Source organism: Periophthalmus magnuspinnatus, chromosome 9 (assembly GCF_009829125.3).
Source record: "Periophthalmus magnuspinnatus isolate fPerMag1 chromosome 9, fPerMag1.2.pri, whole genome shotgun sequence".
Lineage (NCBI taxonomy): Eukaryota > Metazoa > Chordata > Actinopteri > Gobiiformes > Gobiidae > Periophthalmus > Periophthalmus magnuspinnatus.
In genome coordinates, this window is record NC_047134.1 from 16,877,782 (window position 1) to 16,894,411 (window position 16,630).

General features: G+C 38.4%; 3 protein-coding genes across 3 annotated transcripts; 2 read left to right on the plus strand and 1 right to left on the minus strand.

Annotated features, from left to right (window-relative positions):
• Window positions 1-3,423: 3,423 nt before the first annotated feature.
• On the minus strand, window positions 3,424-6,774 carry ankrd39 (ankyrin repeat domain 39). Its single transcript, XM_033973044.2, has 4 exons — window positions 6,464-6,774; window positions 6,254-6,357; window positions 5,984-6,187; window positions 3,424-5,832 (listed from the first exon to the last, which is right to left on the minus strand). The coding sequence occupies exons 1-4, from the start codon at window positions 6,555-6,557 to the stop codon at window positions 5,686-5,688; spliced, it is 549 nt and encodes a 182-aa protein (XP_033828935.1). The 5' UTR covers window positions 6,558-6,774; the 3' UTR covers window positions 3,424-5,685.
• Window positions 6,775-7,122: 348 nt separating this feature from the next.
• On the plus strand, window positions 7,123-11,107 carry kctd9a (potassium channel tetramerization domain containing 9a). The gene is made up of 12 exons (XM_033973138.2): window positions 7,123-7,301; window positions 7,570-7,691; window positions 7,770-7,813; window positions 7,898-7,994; window positions 8,101-8,159; window positions 8,239-8,367; window positions 8,445-8,512; window positions 8,590-8,685; window positions 8,766-8,915; window positions 9,010-9,115; window positions 9,305-9,438; window positions 9,757-11,107. The coding sequence occupies exons 1-12, from the start codon at window positions 7,254-7,256 to the stop codon at window positions 9,871-9,873; spliced, it is 1,170 nt and encodes a 389-aa protein (XP_033829029.1). The 5' UTR covers window positions 7,123-7,253; the 3' UTR covers window positions 9,874-11,107.
• An 87-nt stretch (window positions 11,108-11,194) lies between these two features.
• LOC117376585 (progonadoliberin-1-like) lies at window positions 11,195-12,246 on the plus strand. The gene is made up of 4 exons (XM_033973098.1): window positions 11,195-11,330; window positions 11,402-11,540; window positions 12,015-12,107; window positions 12,199-12,246. Exons 2-4 carry the CDS (start codon window positions 11,403-11,405, stop codon window positions 12,244-12,246), a joined length of 279 nt encoding a protein of 92 aa, XP_033828989.1. The 5' UTR covers window positions 11,195-11,330; window position 11,402.
• The last annotated feature ends 4,384 nt before the right edge of the window (window positions 12,247-16,630 follow it).

The window sequence follows — 16,630 nt, forward strand, 5'->3', positions numbered from 1 at the left end:
ATTGACAAAGGCTTTCCAACAAATGCCTATTCAGGTGCGCCACTTTAACGGGCATAATATGTATGCCTTGCAGTTTCTGCTTTTTTTTTGTGAATTTAACACACCTTTTACAAATGTCATACTTTTGTACCTGTTCCATGGGCAAATAACTAGATACCACAAGAGGTCTAGATCAGTGGTTCCCAAAGTGGGGTCCAGACCCCTGAGGAGCCTCCGAAGCATTGCAGGGGGGCCCCAAAGATTGTCTACACAGCAACCAAGAAAGAGTTTTATATCAACTTTACAATAAGATATTTGTTTATATTTCTTTATATCAGTATTAAGACCCCAGGAATGTATTGTTTTAACATATAAATCTAAGGAGAAAATATTACATGTTATTTTACATGTAGTGTAAAATATTATTAGAGGGGCCCTGTGTGATCTTTGCATTAATAGAGGGGCCGCGGCACAGCAGACTTAGGGAATGACTGGTCTAGATAAACAATTTCAAATATGTTATAATACCTGAAACAAAAGGTATCCCTCTGAAGTATGTTATTAGCTCTACTCAAGGTATGGTTGTTTTTCAGTGCGTGTGTGTGGACAACTTATTAAAATGCAGCAAATCATATGCGAGTTCCTCATTAGATGCGTGTGAGTGATTGATATGAGCCAGATGCAGTGCGTGCCTGTTTCCTGCGTCTCGTTATTGGACGCATTGCTTTGTGTTTTTGTTTACCAGAGAAGGGCTTGATTTATTCGGAGTCCTGCCTTATTATTTCCAGGTTGACGCAAAACCCTGAACCTCTATATTATTCTTTGTACTTCATGGTTCCTGACAACCGTGACAGACAACCTACCCTTCAACTCAGAGATGCACATGTGCTATCAATCAAAAATGTCTTCTTCCAGGATGAGGAGTAATGGTGACATCACTGGTGTTGCCTACCCTGTCTGATTTGTAAATGAACTGGTTATTTATAGTGCTGAGGGGAGGGACATGGAGTGATAGGCCACAGAAGCAGCAGCAGCAGTAGTGGTGCCGGGACAGTCCTGGATGAGAGGGTATAATTCTGGCTCTCATCCATCTCCAAGGTGAAGGGAGACATTTGTCTTGTCTTGGCAGAAAAAGTGTGGTAAACCGCAGACAGTGAAGCTCACAGTGATTTCAAAATACTCAAGAGGAATTTAAATTTTCTCTTGTTTGCCAAAGTCTGACTGGAATCCACCCATGTTAACAATAGATGATGGCATGTTTTGCATCTAAATGTGGCGGCTGTGGTTTTGGGTGCAGCTCCCAAATATTTTTAATGATCTAAAATATGTGACAAGTGAAGTCTGGTTGAGACAGAGATGACAGGTAAAGATATGGTGATTTGGGGATGTGACTTGAGGGGTGAAGGTCCTGATTGGAGGAGGTGGTCTCTATCCCTGACAGGTCCCTGATGTGTTACTGCTTTGGGACAGAGACATGTCAAAGATGACAGAGGGTGAAGCATGGGGCAAGTCCTGTCACTCATAGTGTGCTGTTATTCTATTGTCCTCTGCAGCCTCTTTCACTGAGTATGCAATATGACACAGAAATATGTATTATTATCACCATTGTTGTTGAGTTTCTTTCTGATATATGTTCATATAAAAGGCTGTTGTTCCTGCATCTATCAATCAAATGTTAATTTATAAAGCACTTTTTAACACACATCATGTACACAGCATTTAACCAGTTTAGCAAGGCGCATAAAACACAAGACAAGACAAACTTAAAATTAAAGAAAAACATTTAAGTCCAGTCTAAATGCCCTCTCTATTTGGAGGTCATTTAGTAATATCCTCTATTTAAATATACAAGTTTAAGCAGTGTATATAGCCTGTGTGTTTACTATGTTTTAAAGTACCACTAACACAACTGAACTTTGGTTGTTAATCCCTTAACTTGGCCATCATGTCCAATGTTTTTGTAATAAAAATAAATCAGCCATCAGTTAAATCAGTGATATGTCTCGCTCATATCTGAAGACACATATAGGTCTTGCACATGAAAATCTAAATTTTACATGCTGTCCTTTGAATTTCATTATCTCTCTCTTTCTAGGATCAGCATTACAGTGCCTAAGCAGAAAGTATAAAAGGGTTATTCATTCTTACTTTCCACTGTGTATTCCATCACGTGTGCTGTCTTGAACACATGTAAAACAGAGCCACAATGTGTAGTTATGGTGTCTAGGTATGCAGGTGTGGTCAGGTAAATGAGCTGCCTGTTTATTTAGTATATAGCAGCAGAGGGGGTAGAGACAGGGTGGGATGGTGGTCTGCTGGTGTAGTGTCTGGACAGCTATGGCTCAAAGTGGAGTTCCAGAGGTGCATGGAGAAGCATATTGATACAGGTTAAATTAGTATTGCATGAAAATTCTTGGTGTCATTGGACGAATTTTGTGTGATGATAGATCTTATTACAGTAATAGATTAAAAGTTGCTTATCAGTTTTTTGTGTCTCATCCCCATGTGAAAGTGTCAAATAATTTTAGAATCCAGCTATAAAGAAATTTGTGCATCTGTTTTTGGGGTGTCTTCATTGGCCTTGTGTAGCGTGAGGGGCAATAGTAGTGGTAGTAGTGGTAGTAGTAGTAGTAGTAGTAGTAGTAGTAGTAGTAATGAATCTTTCAAATGCTAAAAGCGGCAGTAGAAGGTGACTGGACAATATGGTGTTGATATAATGATAAATAAACAGTGATGAATTGGGTTCAACAGGGGTGGGTGCCAGTGCAGTTTGAACCTTATGTGTCTGCCCCGTCAAGGCGTGCGTCTGTTGGCATTGAGACAAAAGCTGACGCCTTTGGGCTGGTCCCGCCTCTTTCCCACCAGATCGACTTTCTTCAGCACTGGAATGAGAGACGCACCTCCTCCGGGCCTAGACATATAATCTGGGACTGTCAGGGCCTCTATCAAACAGGATCAACTGGTGCTAGTCCCACAGGCCCCGGGATATACCTGCACTCACATTCCTCCGACACATCCCTGTCCCGAGAGGAGGATCATCTGTCTTTTGTGGCAGCTCTGGCTCGATGGTGCAGTCTCTTCCCTTGCATTGTCTCAAAGTGAAATGTAGTTAAAGGGCTGCAATACACACCTTTGGGTTTGAAGGATTTTTTCTGATCCCTAGAGTCTCCAAATGTCAGGATGCTGATCAAGAAAAAATATGTTTCCTAAACATGCCAATATCTTTCTCTTGTGTGTGCTCTCCAATATAAAATTTAGTCAAATGCAAATGAGCTTATTTTTTCCATAGTAAAAGCCAATAGTTTCCCTTTGCCACCAAAAACATTATACTTTCAACAAATGAATCCATAGTTTCCACAACAGTTTTGGCAACGCTATTTGAGTCCACAAAGTCACAGCATAATAGTCCCTGATGTCTCACAAACTGTACAGTCACTTTTAATCACCTGGTTTATTTGGATTGCTTTATTTATCCATTAATCACACATTAACAAAGATTACAACATGAAGCTGAAGTAAATATTGTTCAAAAATGTACGTAGGTAAGTTTAGTAAAAGTATCCATTTGCTCTCCACCCCTAGTCTGTATAATATGATCTTTATCCTCAGCTCATGTTGCTGGTGGTGAATGGGAGGAGTAGGATCCTAGCTCTCACCTGAAGGTTCCTTGTCCTGTTGGTGTTAGCTCCTTGAAACTGAAGTCTATGTGTGCTGCAGATAAAAGAGGAGATGAATCAAAGCAGTGTGGCTGTACACAAGACTATAATCTTATCACTCGCCCTGCAGCCATATGTCTTTGTACTCTCTTTAATTGCATTGGGCCTGCGATGAGATTGGCTGACATACCTTCCAGTGGCAGAGCTGTGCACAGAGACAGCTAAGCCAAGAGTCAAAGCAAATTTGGGGCGGTTGTTTTCTTGAAACAGTTACATAAAAAGTCCTACAGGTATCCCATAGGCCACCTCTGCCTTCCTTGCTCACAATTGTAAAAGTACATGCCCAAGGACTAAAACATAATTGGCCTAAATTGAATCATTTTGTTTTCACTCCAACACTTGTGATTTAATAAAGACAAAATATGACAGAAACTAGCCTTATTCAGTTTCTTAAATGAATGTGACTCAACAAGAACTTACCAGTGCAAGAGGCAGAAGCAAGAGCAAGCCTAGTTGTCTCTAAAAACAAATTGAAGTAGTTGGAGACTGAAGACCTCCCACTGACTTTGACTGGCATTTGTGTGAGAAGCAAAATAACTTTTTTGGTAGGCTAACTAAACGGATGTCAGTTTATGTGGTGATGGGCTATTTATACCTTACTAAATTAGGAATAAACACACAATAAACCAGATTAAACTGGGTCTTTAAAAGAACCAAGCCATGACTAAACTGGATCCAAAGTCACAACCAGTTTTAAACAACTCTTCAGTTCTACAAAAAGGACCCTGCACCCCACTTGTATAAGCTCCACAGTTTGAGAACCACTCCTTTAACTCTTTAAGATGTAGCCCTTTAGCTCTTTAAGATGTAGCATGCGAGTAAGGTGATCTTTGTAAGGTGAGGTTTAGCTGTGTGAAGAGGAAGGAGTTGTCATTGAGCGTAAACAGCAAAAGACTCTGCCTACCCCTCGCCCCACCACTCCTACCCCCGTCCCGACACCCCATCTCCCCTCGTGCAGTGTGGCGTCAGCTGCAATGAGCTCCAGATGTGGCCTGGCACCCCTCCACAATCACGGTACTGGATGTGGTTTTGAAGGTAGTTTGGACGCGCCACCCACCAGTGAGACCCAATGAAAGTTCTTCTCAACTTAGAACAAGAGGGTTTCTGTAAAAAGGTTCATATTTAAACGCACATCTGGATAGAGCCAAGATGAAGAAAACTGTATCAGTCTTATATGTGCATGTGTAACTTATTTAACATGCTTTGGAGAAGTATGGGAGACAATAGCTCAAAGTGCTTCCATGTGTTCTACCAGATATGGAAATATCAACATCCTTTATTTAGCCCTAGGCCTCCATCTTTTGTTCCTTTGTGTAAAAATACTTTAATAGGTTCATGTGGGCTGCCTTTGATACCTCCGGAGGTGAAAAAGAAAAGAGCTGGTAATTAGGTTTTCTCATGAGGATAATGTTTTAAAGGTAAGAAACAAGTAGAATAACTTTATGTGATGTAGGGGAGAAATATTTATGGAAGACAAGGGGCTTTTACATTCACTGTCTGACAGAAGCAGTAACTGTCACTTCAGATAAATAGTGTAATGTTATATGAGAAGCAAGTATAATACTAGTTTAACAATTGAAGTAGACTTTAAATCACTGCAGTGTAGCTTTCCTTTTCTATAGGACATTGTGTAGCTTTCCAATATTTCTGATTGAATGAGCTCATTCTGTTCAAGCTGCCAGGTCTTTTACATAGTCTGTACCAAAACTCTTACTATACCAAAACTCAGTCATACTTATACAGTAATGGCTCCCTCTGCTGTCCACTGCAACCTCATACACAAAGTAAATACCTCTTCAGTTTTTATTTTGTTTTAGTTTTTATCAAAATATTTTTCACTATCAAGTTTTACATCAGAGAACTATGGGAAATGTAAAGTATAAAATTTACTATTAAGTTTGTTGTTGGTATGCCTTTACTGAAGCATTAGTCCATAGTTCATGGATTGTGAAAATTTGTTTATCACCTTCAGCTCCACGTGTCTGAATGGTTACGGTGGTGGTTTCAGGAGCTCCTGTAGATCCTCCTCTTTGGCTAAGTGGCACGGTAACAGATGTCTGTTGTTCATTTGAGATATGAGAGATGGACACTGCTGAAGAAGCAACTGACAGATATCTGTATGTCCTTTCTCTGCAGCCTGTGACACAAAAGACAATTCATTAAAAATTATAAGTCTACTCAATTCATATCAGGGTGTTCTGTTTATAATCTTTAACCAGGGTGGCCTAAAGAAGGACATGCAAACTCCACAGACCCATGGCCATCATAAGTAGCCTGATCGAACACACCTTATGCAATGGAGATGCTCCGTCATCATCACACAGCAGTGGGTCTGCTCTGTGCTGCAGGAGGAGTTTAACCACCTCCAGATGTCCACAGTAGGCCGCTCTGTGCAGGGGAGTGGCGCCCCCTGGTGTCTGGGGAGCTGCACACGCACCATTTTCAAGAAGGAACTTGCAAATAGCTAGCTGTCCACTGCGACTGGCATAGTGCTGGAAAAAGTAAAACATTAATAACACTAGAAAAAACAATAAAAGAAATTCCTCTAAAATACTAACCAAAGCTGTGTATCCAGCACTATCTTTCATGTTTGGATGTGAACCTTTCTGGATCAAAAATGTGACCCTTTCAAAGTCCCCTTCCATTGCTGCTGACCAAATGCCTATGATGTAAAGCAAATAGTGCAAGCTATGAATATAAGATTTAAATGAAAGCATGCATCAGTCAGTCTTATAAATACATGCATAGTGCATAGACATGTGTCAAACCTCTTTCAAAATCCATCTCACTCAAGGTCTGGTAAACAGTGGAGGATGACACTGGATGTGAGCAGCAGGAACAGTGGTCTCGATTGGATGCCATTATATCATTAAAAGCTCAGTCCCATTCAATAAACTTTAGCTTTGTACTTTTGAGGTAAATCACTGTAATTTTTGATCAATGCAGCTAGTTACTGCAAAATACAAAATGTGTTCAGATAAACCTTTACTAAAGTATGTGGTGGTGCATATAAAAGTATATCATAACGACAGTAGAAACAAGTTCTGTAAAGCTAGCACCAAGTAAACAAATTCAGAGTAAAAATTAGTCAGCGAAATACGGAAACTGGCGTGGGACAAACTTTCCCCGTGTGATATTTCGTTACGCAGTAACCTTTGACCAATCACAGAGCCGCAATTCGAGTGTGACCTCCAAAGACTCTTAAAAAGGTTGGTTTTATGAAGTGTGTTATGAAATAGCCACGTGTATATCTCCACTAACGTAACCAATGGTTGTTTGGATACAATATAGGTTATTATATGGGCAATCATATAGATTATAGCGTAATGGAATATATTATCATCTTTTCTATTTTAACCAAGTCGGAACGATTTTTTCCCCATATGCTTTCATAACTCCTATACTTTCCTGAGAGTCCCCAAAGGCGCCTTTTGTCTCGTGTTATTGTCTGATGCAGTTAGCTATAGCCACAGTGAAGTGTGAATAGGTTTGAGCTTCCCAAATCAACATTTCGTGTAAATATAAATACCAATTAAATTAAACCAAAGCGCCAAAATAATGAGAAGAGTAACGCTATTTGTAAACGGGACGTCCAAAAATGGCAAGGTGGGTAATAACGCCTTAATAAAGATACATACAGTGTAATATCGGGCCTTGACTAATTCAAAGATGTTTTACGTGTTTAGGTACAGCAAAGTGTAACGTTATCTCAAATGTTGTATGTCTGATATTAGATTTTTGCTGTTAATCATCTCAAAAATGACCAGTGATCGACCTATTAGGGATACTTTACAAATCAAATCAGTAATACAGTATACAAACCATGGAAGTATATACTACGCCTGATGTTTCAATTATTCCTGTTTTTAACTAGGTTGTAGCTGTGTATGGGACCTTGCCAGACCTGCTATCTGTAGCAAGCAATAAGTTAGGAATCAAAGCCTCGTGTCTGTACAATGGAAAAGGTGGTCTCATAGATGACATCGCCCTGATAAGGTAAACAACAAAAGCATGACGTGAATTTAATATGTCATGCAAACTAACTAACACATTTGTTTTGTGTGTATCTAATAGGGATGACGACGTGCTGTACGTGTCAGAAGGAGACAGTTTTGTTGGTGGGTGATAGTATCCATCATTTGAATAGGAATCACTAAGTATATATATTTTAAAATAATTTAGTCCATGTATTTTGATTTTAGATCCACAAAGTGATGTGAAGCCAATGCTGGAACTACAGGGTTCTCATACTGACTGGATAACCCTGAATATTGGTGGTCGGCTTTTTACTACAACTAGGTGAATGTTACTTACAAGTTATTTGAAAATGTGTGTATGTAAGAAACTGGAATAAGTGTATATTTTTAGTATGACCAAAATATGCTTTTTTCCATCTTCCCTGTAGGAGCACTTTGGTCAGCAAGGAGCCTGACAGTATGCTTGCTCACATGTTCAGAGAGAAAGGTAGACTATTTGTTTTTTGTACAAGTCAATTAAACAAAACTGTAGTTGTAGATGGATATTTTAATTTGTTTATTTTTAGATGTGTGGGGGAACAAACAGGACGAGAAAGGAGCTTACTTAATCGACCGCAGCCCTGAATACTTTGAACCCATTCTCAACTACTTGAGGCATGGGCAGCTCATCGTCAATGAAGGCATCAATATCCGAGGTCGGTTTATATCTGCTCAAAACCTATAAACTAGTGTATTCTAAATCTTAATATTGTGAAATCATTTATTTTTCCAGGTGTACTTGAAGAGGCTCGCTTTTTTGGGATTGAGCAACTTGCTGAACAACTTGAAATGACAGTTAAGGTCTGCTATCTAGGGTGTGGTAAATTTTTTAACTTGTTATTTTTATTATTTACAGCATGATTTTGTATCTTAACCAGAGCTCACAACCAGCTGATGACCACTCTCCCATTTCTCGAAAGGAGTTTGTACGTTTTCTTTTGACAACACCAACTAAGTCTGAGCTCCGTTGTCAGGTACAAGACATGTTACTTAAACATTACAAATTGCATTATTAATATTATCACAATAAAGACAAATATATCTTCTGCTATAGGGTCTTAATTTTAGTGGGGCTGATTTGTCTCGACTTGATTTGCGATACATCAATTTCAAGATGGCCAATCTGAGCCGCTGTAACCTGTCTCATGCTAATTTGTGTTGCTCCAATCTTGAAAGAGCAGATCTTTCGGGAGCGAACCTCGATGTAAGTCTTAATAATTTTGCACTACATTATCCCACAAATCACACAGATTAAATATAGATTTTGTGTTGATGTGTTTAATGCCTTTTCTTTAAAGGGGGCAAACTTACAAGGAGTGAAGATGCTTTGTTCCAATGCTGAAGGAGCTTCTCTCAAAGGATGTAATTTTGAGGATCCATCTGGACTGAAAGCCAATCTGGAGGGTAATGCGTCATTGTATTTGTTTGAGACCAGGGGGTTTTTTTGGACCTCATTTTATTGACATCTTCATCTTCAAGCAATAACATTTGGTAGAATGTGGACAAGGTTATGTCATGTTTGAATAGTGGATTAGTGCCGTATATTGCACATTATAGAAGTAGTATATTTATAAATAAAAGTGTTTCTTTTAGGGGCCAATCTGAAAGGCGTGGATATGGAGGGAAGCCAGATGACTGGGATCAACCTGCGTGTGGCCACTTTGAAAAATGCCAAGCTGAAGAACTGTAACCTGCGGGGAGCCACATTAGCAGGCACCGATCTTGAGGTGAGTAATGTTTGGAGCAAGGGATTATTTTTGAAAAAGCATTAACCGAGTCATACTGACCCAAGAGACTGCGTGTACTTTTAGGAGCTTAAACCATGCAAAAAGGATTTCAACAGCCATGATTATACTTACACTATTTTATACTACCATAGCATGTTTTAAATTCTTTCATTTTGAAGCATGCATTTTAAGTACAACCTATACTCAATGTCATGAACATTTTTTTATGCCTCATTCTTCAACAGTCAGCATGCTTACAAATGGTTACATACAATAGACAAGATATATTTAAAATGTTTTTAACTTTATAATTTCCAGAACTGTGATCTATCGGGCTGCGACTTACAAGAGGCAAACCTTAGAGGCTCCAATGTGAAAGGAGCCATTTTTGAAGAAATGCTGACGCCGCTGCACATGTCCCAGAGTGTCAGATAACTTCATGGAAGTACCCTCTCCTATCTGCTTGTTTCCAATGCTTCCTATATTCTGTTTCCCTTTGTGTGCTAGGAAAACAGACTGATAGGCTTTCCCTGACATTCCACCTGCATCAAGTTAGCTTTACATATCTTGCACTAGAGTCAATGCAGGGTTGGCCTTGTGTGTATGTTTTAATAATAGGATGCACAAGCTGCATGCATCACCAAAACAAAATAACCTTACTTGTGTACTTGTGTATGGATCCAATCCATTCACAATCTATATTTAGCATTACTATCATCACATTATTTTATTACGGGAGTCATGGTTTATGTGTGAAGTAGCTTTATTTAATGCTGCTGAAAATGGCTACTATAAAATAGCCATGTACTTTATGGTGTGCTACTTAATTTTGCTGGATCCACATGTTTAAATAGTAACACTAACCTACCCAAAGCCATACAATTAGCACAGTCTAAAAGACATCTCTGTAATGGGCTAAACTTAAACTAAATCTGGGTATGCAATACATCTTTTACACCTCTCTTTTCTTTGTTTCTGAAAACCTAAAAGCTTTTTTCTTGTTTTTTTGTGTGAATCTACCTCTTTTTGGTAATTTGTTGTCAGTGATTCACAATTGCATGCATTTGTGGCACTACTTATTGTGTTGATAAACTCAGTGTAACTTGTTCATTTCTTTTGTGAGAAAAGGAATACCTTCTCTAACAAGAAAATGCTGTTGATGCAATCTGTGTTATGTGATCTTGCCTGTAGACAAACTGTATATTCATATATCACTTGTACTTGCTTTTGACATGTTTGCACAAGTTTGTGTTTTATCATGTTTCCACCAAATGAATTCATTTGATGCTTGTAATCCTAGTGTAATTTAAATCCAGTGCTTCCAATATCTTCCAAAAACTTTATCAGAAAAGACCAATGATGTCAGATTTTAAAGAAGAAACAATCTTCACTTATTGCATGTGTAAACTTAACTCAAGCCTGAAGCTGCTCAAATGCAATACTTAATTTGTGTATTAGAAGGTACTGAGGCTGTGAGAATGAACGATGAAGGCAATCATGTGTTTTAACCTTGAGCTGGACGTGTGTGAGAGTTATTTATTGTAAAATGCAAAGGAGCAAAGGTTTTGTTGTGTTTGGGTGCGGAGACATCCTCCCTCTCTCTGATTATTGCACTTTGGAAATATGTTTCCATAAAAGACTGTTATAAATAAAATGCTCTGAAGAAGATAACACTGTTGTCATGTGTTTTTGTTGTAAATCTCTTGTCTGGATAATTATTAGCTTATGTGAGCAGATGGCTAAGCGTGTCCTGGATATCAAAATGGAAGGAACTCTGCAGGTTACCAGTAAAAGAGGCTTAAGTATTTTTGTGACCCCCTGTAGTGAAGACTTGAATGTATAAAAGCAAAACAACAGATCAAGTTGAAGAAGCATCCCATCTTGGCACAAAGGTAACTCACTAAAGTAACTGGTTTATAGTAATTAGATTTTTACAAAAGTTAACGATTGTTTATCTTTTCAGAATGGCTTGTAAATCATCTGCTCTTCGCTTGTGGGTTTTTGGGTTGATCACCTCTCAGGTTTGGAGCCAGCACTGGTCATTTGGTTTGAGTCCTGGAGGAAAGAGGGAGCTGGATGGCCTTTCACAAACTTTGAGTAATGTAAGTTATCTATTTGAGTTTATGTTTATAGTATTTGTACCAACATTGCACCGGATATCTCATATTTAAAAATCCCTGCAAAAATATACATTTTTTGCATTGTCAGGAATGTTCCACTGTATGGCAACAAGCAAATTTATCGCTTGTTTCATTACAGGCACTTATGTGTTTTCCATGCTCAAAAAGCCTCAAAATGTCTTCCGGGAGACAAGCGGGTGGTGAACCCATGGCCAAAATAGTGTACCATAGTGCCCCTTTAATTTCATTAAACATGGAGATGGCTGCTCAGCCAGCACAACAATAACTAACAATAACACTAACTTTAATGTGAAGGAGTGTGGGCATCCTACTGCAGGACTGGCCTTTGATGGGCTATTAATGTAGTTCTTCTCCACATTCCTGTAGCTTCTATGTTACAGTACCAAGTCTTCATGATTCGTAAAAATCCTATTCTCGTGATGTTTTGTTTCACAGATAGTAGAGCGGATTCAGCATGTGGACACACCCTGCAGTGTGGTGGGGTGTGGAGAGGAACTGTCCAAAGTGTACAGACTGAAAGGATTTCTTGTAAGTGGTTCAACTTTTTTTATATATACAGTATTACATGTGTGTATGATGAATCACAGTATATACTAAACGTGTTGACTTTCTTTCTCAGGGGAATGTAGCAGACATGGACAATGGACAAAGAGCATTTGAAAAGTGATTAATTTCTTCATTGTGATATCTGTAGTCAATAAAATATAAATTAGCAAATGTTATTACAGTCTTGCAATCTTTTTTTTGGTTTAGAGTTTATGAAAGAATGTTCCTAAGTCAAAGTAGAGTTTACAGTAGAGTATGATTTACAGTCAATCGTATGTATAGCCTTTGTGATGTTGAATTCAGTCAAAATGTAAGATAGTGGTTGGCATTAAAGATTATCAAATGATTTAGGTCATACAGTACAAAGAGTCTATTACACTTAGGCCTACATACGTAGCTTTAACGTAATAACCTAAAATTTCCTTCCTTTTCATGCCAGCTGTCTAATAGTAACCTTAAGACCGGCAAATATACAGCATAGTCTTGTTACTGTTAAAACACCAATAAAGCAATAAAATTATTTATACCAAACAGAAAATAATTCACCAAATGACTTACATTTTATGACTATTTACCCACTTACCTAGATTAAGTTCCATTTTTAGTAAAGTGAATATTACCGGGTTGCCCTTCTGACATTTGGTAGATAATAATAGACTGTAGTGTCCTGACTGCCAACTGTCATTATATCTATGCAGGAAAGTCCCCTGGTCTGTCTTGATTATGTGCGCTCCTCTTCCTCTCCTCTGATCTAACTATGTTCTCTTACCTGTATCTGGCCTCCACATCTATCCTAACATCCTCTCTCCTTCTCCCTGACATTAATGTGCCCTCCCTCCTCTCCTATAGGTACAAATACAGTGTCCCCTGGTGTAAATATATCATTGCTGCCCTTCACCGTGTCTCCTCTACATCCTCTCCCAGTTCTGTTTCTCCCCATTAGTCTTGTTTTCATTTCCCTTGCACATTTAAGCACATTACTCACTGTCCATGCACGAGAAATAAGAACATGTTTGAATGAAACTGAGACAAATTTCAGTCTCGCCCCTTTTTGTTGAATAATTTGCACTGTGTTGTGGAAAAAAACATGTTGTAGGATCAGAACAAAACTACACTTTATCCTGTTTTGTATGCAGTGTTTAAGCAATTTTCATACTTTGAAGTATGAAAAGTGTTATTAGCCTCCTAGGACCTGGCGTCTACATATGAGAACAACACATTTTGGGTTGTCTAGGCCACAAAGTTTAGAATGTTCAGAATTTTTTTTTTACTTTTTTTTTTTTGTAAAGGCATGTGTCACATGAGACACATTGTTCCAAGAGGCACAATTGTTGTTTGCCATTTTATTTTTAAATTCAGGACAAATATTGCTGTTTTCAGGCACTTAATAAATAGTTTTTGCAAATCCATTATTCAAATGTTTTATCAAAATGATTAAAATGTCCACATATGAGGACATTCATTTTACATCACTTTTCTCAGAAACTACATAATGTAAAAAGATAATTCTTCGTTTTTACACTCATCAGGTTCCAATCAGCCCAAATAACAAAGACAAATTAATAAAGCATGTCATGAAAGAGCTCGGGTCTTAGGAGGTTAGAGTAATTAGTACCAGCTTGAACAAACTTTAAATATAATCATGTCAACTATGCATACTTTTTAATGAAATGGGTAGCCTAATCTTCCATAATGCATAGGCCTACTGATACTCAAACCTACTATTTATTATCTAAGGTAGTCTAACTAAACTCTTCAAAGTCTAATCTATAATATGACAGAGGGGGTGATAGATTTATCATATCTTTTATACCAAATAAATTGAGAACCCATTTTAAAATTTACTAACACCTATATAGACCTGATGCTTTCATAAATAGTGTTTATCTTGCCACTGGAGTCACTATTATTAAATATTAACATTGTCATTTACACTTGAATTTATCCTACATGAGGTAAATCCATTTGAGCCCTCTGTGGTGCCGTTCATGGTCAGTAGAGGGCGCTGTGAATCAATCTCATGATCTCACAACTTCTCTGGCTCTTGTTACCCTTTTCCCAGTTTGGGATTTACCTGCTGGGCAATGTCGTGTCATTTATAGCCTAATGTTTGTTCTCATTGAGGACATGCGTTAGCACAATTTATTACTGTGTGTCCAGCACCTCAGAGTAATCTCCATATGGATTATAAAAGTGTTTATTAATGGATGACCGCACCACCACCAAGGTACTCTATACAGTCTATTGGCAAACACGCACCTCCTGGTCACATAATAACAAATCGAAGTGCATTCATCATCACGGTTTGACAGCGATACAACGACCTGTAATATCCTGAGGAGTAGCGCACAGTTTTATCTCCAATGGAAAATGTGTCTTTTAGTTGAAGCTGTGTTTTGCCCCGGGTCTGCAAACACGGGTCTAGTATCCTTCCGCGGGCTCTACCTCCATAATGAGACTCGCTTAATAAAGAGCTGTGTTAGTCTGGGCACAGTAGTCTATTGTTTTAAACTGATAACTTTGATAAGACGTGTAAAAGCACATGGAATATTTGCTCAAGATCAATACAGGCCAAAGTCGTAAGCTGTTATAGTTCTTATTAAGTTATATAATTACTGGGCACTTTTTAAACTTTGATATTATTGTGAAAGGATATTTTTACTTTTTACAGGTGCACTACAACTTGTCTTGCCCAGAATATTCGACAGTATGGCATTAAACTTGTCTACTCAGTTACACTTGTTTATATTGCTCGAAATGAATATACATTCTTCTGGGCCCAGCTCTCCACAGATCTGAAATGGAACTTGGCCTGGTGGAGTCACTTGATTGACTCCATAGAGATATATAAGTTTAATGTCATACTAGAGCATTCTTTGCAAAGTAATAACATCTTCTTGGAGAAAAGCAGGTGCACTAGTTATGCTGAACATGTGTTTGACCTCTGAACCTCCGGTTTCACACTGAGGATGAAGCCTGGGGTCAGCTCAGGACATGTCAGAGGAACTTCAGATGGGACTCTTTTAACCCTGTAGGAGCGACCCAGTGTCTGGGCAGAGGGAAGCCTAGACCATCACTGCTTTGTACCGCCTCAGCTGAAGCAAGAGAGCATGAATTGTTCATTATAAGATAAGATGGAGTGTGAGATATTCATGTGGTCATACAGCACATGGCAGAATGTGCAGCTCACCACTCTGTTTCAGTCACTGGTTTGATGTCTCAATCCTTATCAAGTATAGTGTATGATAGTTCTTTAGACTGTGTGCTCTTACCCACTGGTCATAGATATTTTTTTGTTTTACGTTAAAACATTTCTATGTTCAGAATGTACTGTCTGAGGAGCAGCATGTTTGCTGCCTTTGAGGGTGGAGAGTTGGATTTGGAGGCGTTAACCCCGAAACGTGTTTGATTACAGTATCAGATTGTCCTGGATAATTGCACAAACTGTTCTTGCAGAATCAAGAATGACTTCTGGATGGGAGTCAAACCATCTTAGGCACAGATGACTGCATTTGAACCTTAGGAATCCACTCCTGGATAAATGAGGCACTGCGCTGAAAACATGAACAAAATATATAAAATGTACTTTTGGTTGAGAATAAAGGAGAAAGTGGCTCTACTAAAACATATAGTGTGATAAAATATTTTATAAGCTGCCTTTTGAACTTATATTACTATCAAATTCAAACTATGTGCTTGCCTGACTGTGTGAAAGTGCATAATGAGTAGAGTATCTGTCCCCCTCCTGCCCCCTGTACTCCTTCTGCTGTGAGACCCTACAGGTTGTGGTTAATTACCCACAAGAGAATGCTCAGAAAGCCAATGAGCTGATGTAAGTGGACACTGCATTACCTAGCCGCTCCCAGACACTCACTAATACTATTAATGATGGATTTGCTTGTAGTGTCCTGTTCTGTTCTGTACCAAAGAGTCAACAAATGACATTTCACATTTTCTAGCATATATATACCTAATTACACTAATCACCATTCCAAGCATGTTGAAGGGGTAATCCATTTATACATATGTCGCAATTGGTTTCTTGCACACTTCTCAAAGTACTAATCTTTTTAGTGTCTGCCTTAGCATGTTTTGTCTAAAGATTTCATCTTGGAAATAGGTTTGGGGAGTTTTATCTACATAGCAGACTGGGGCTGCAATAACAAAAGAAGGTAATTTGTAAGCATACAATGTGGATCCAAGAAAATGTCATGTCATTTTTCTTAATCTAATGTATTGGCTTCATAGCAACAAAAGACAGGAAAACATCACTCATTGCACTGGCGCAATTTATATCACACACTAGGTCCTGTATGTCTCTATTAGGTCTCTTTAATCTTAATTATTTGTCAGAGATTCAACATTTGAAATAATATAATAAAGCAGTCATTCTCAATAGGAAGACCATGACCCTAAAATGGGTGGTGAGTAGAAGCATGAGCAAAGATTTACATAAATTAGTATGAGGTACGACGCTAATATATTTCCTGTATTATTTACCCAAT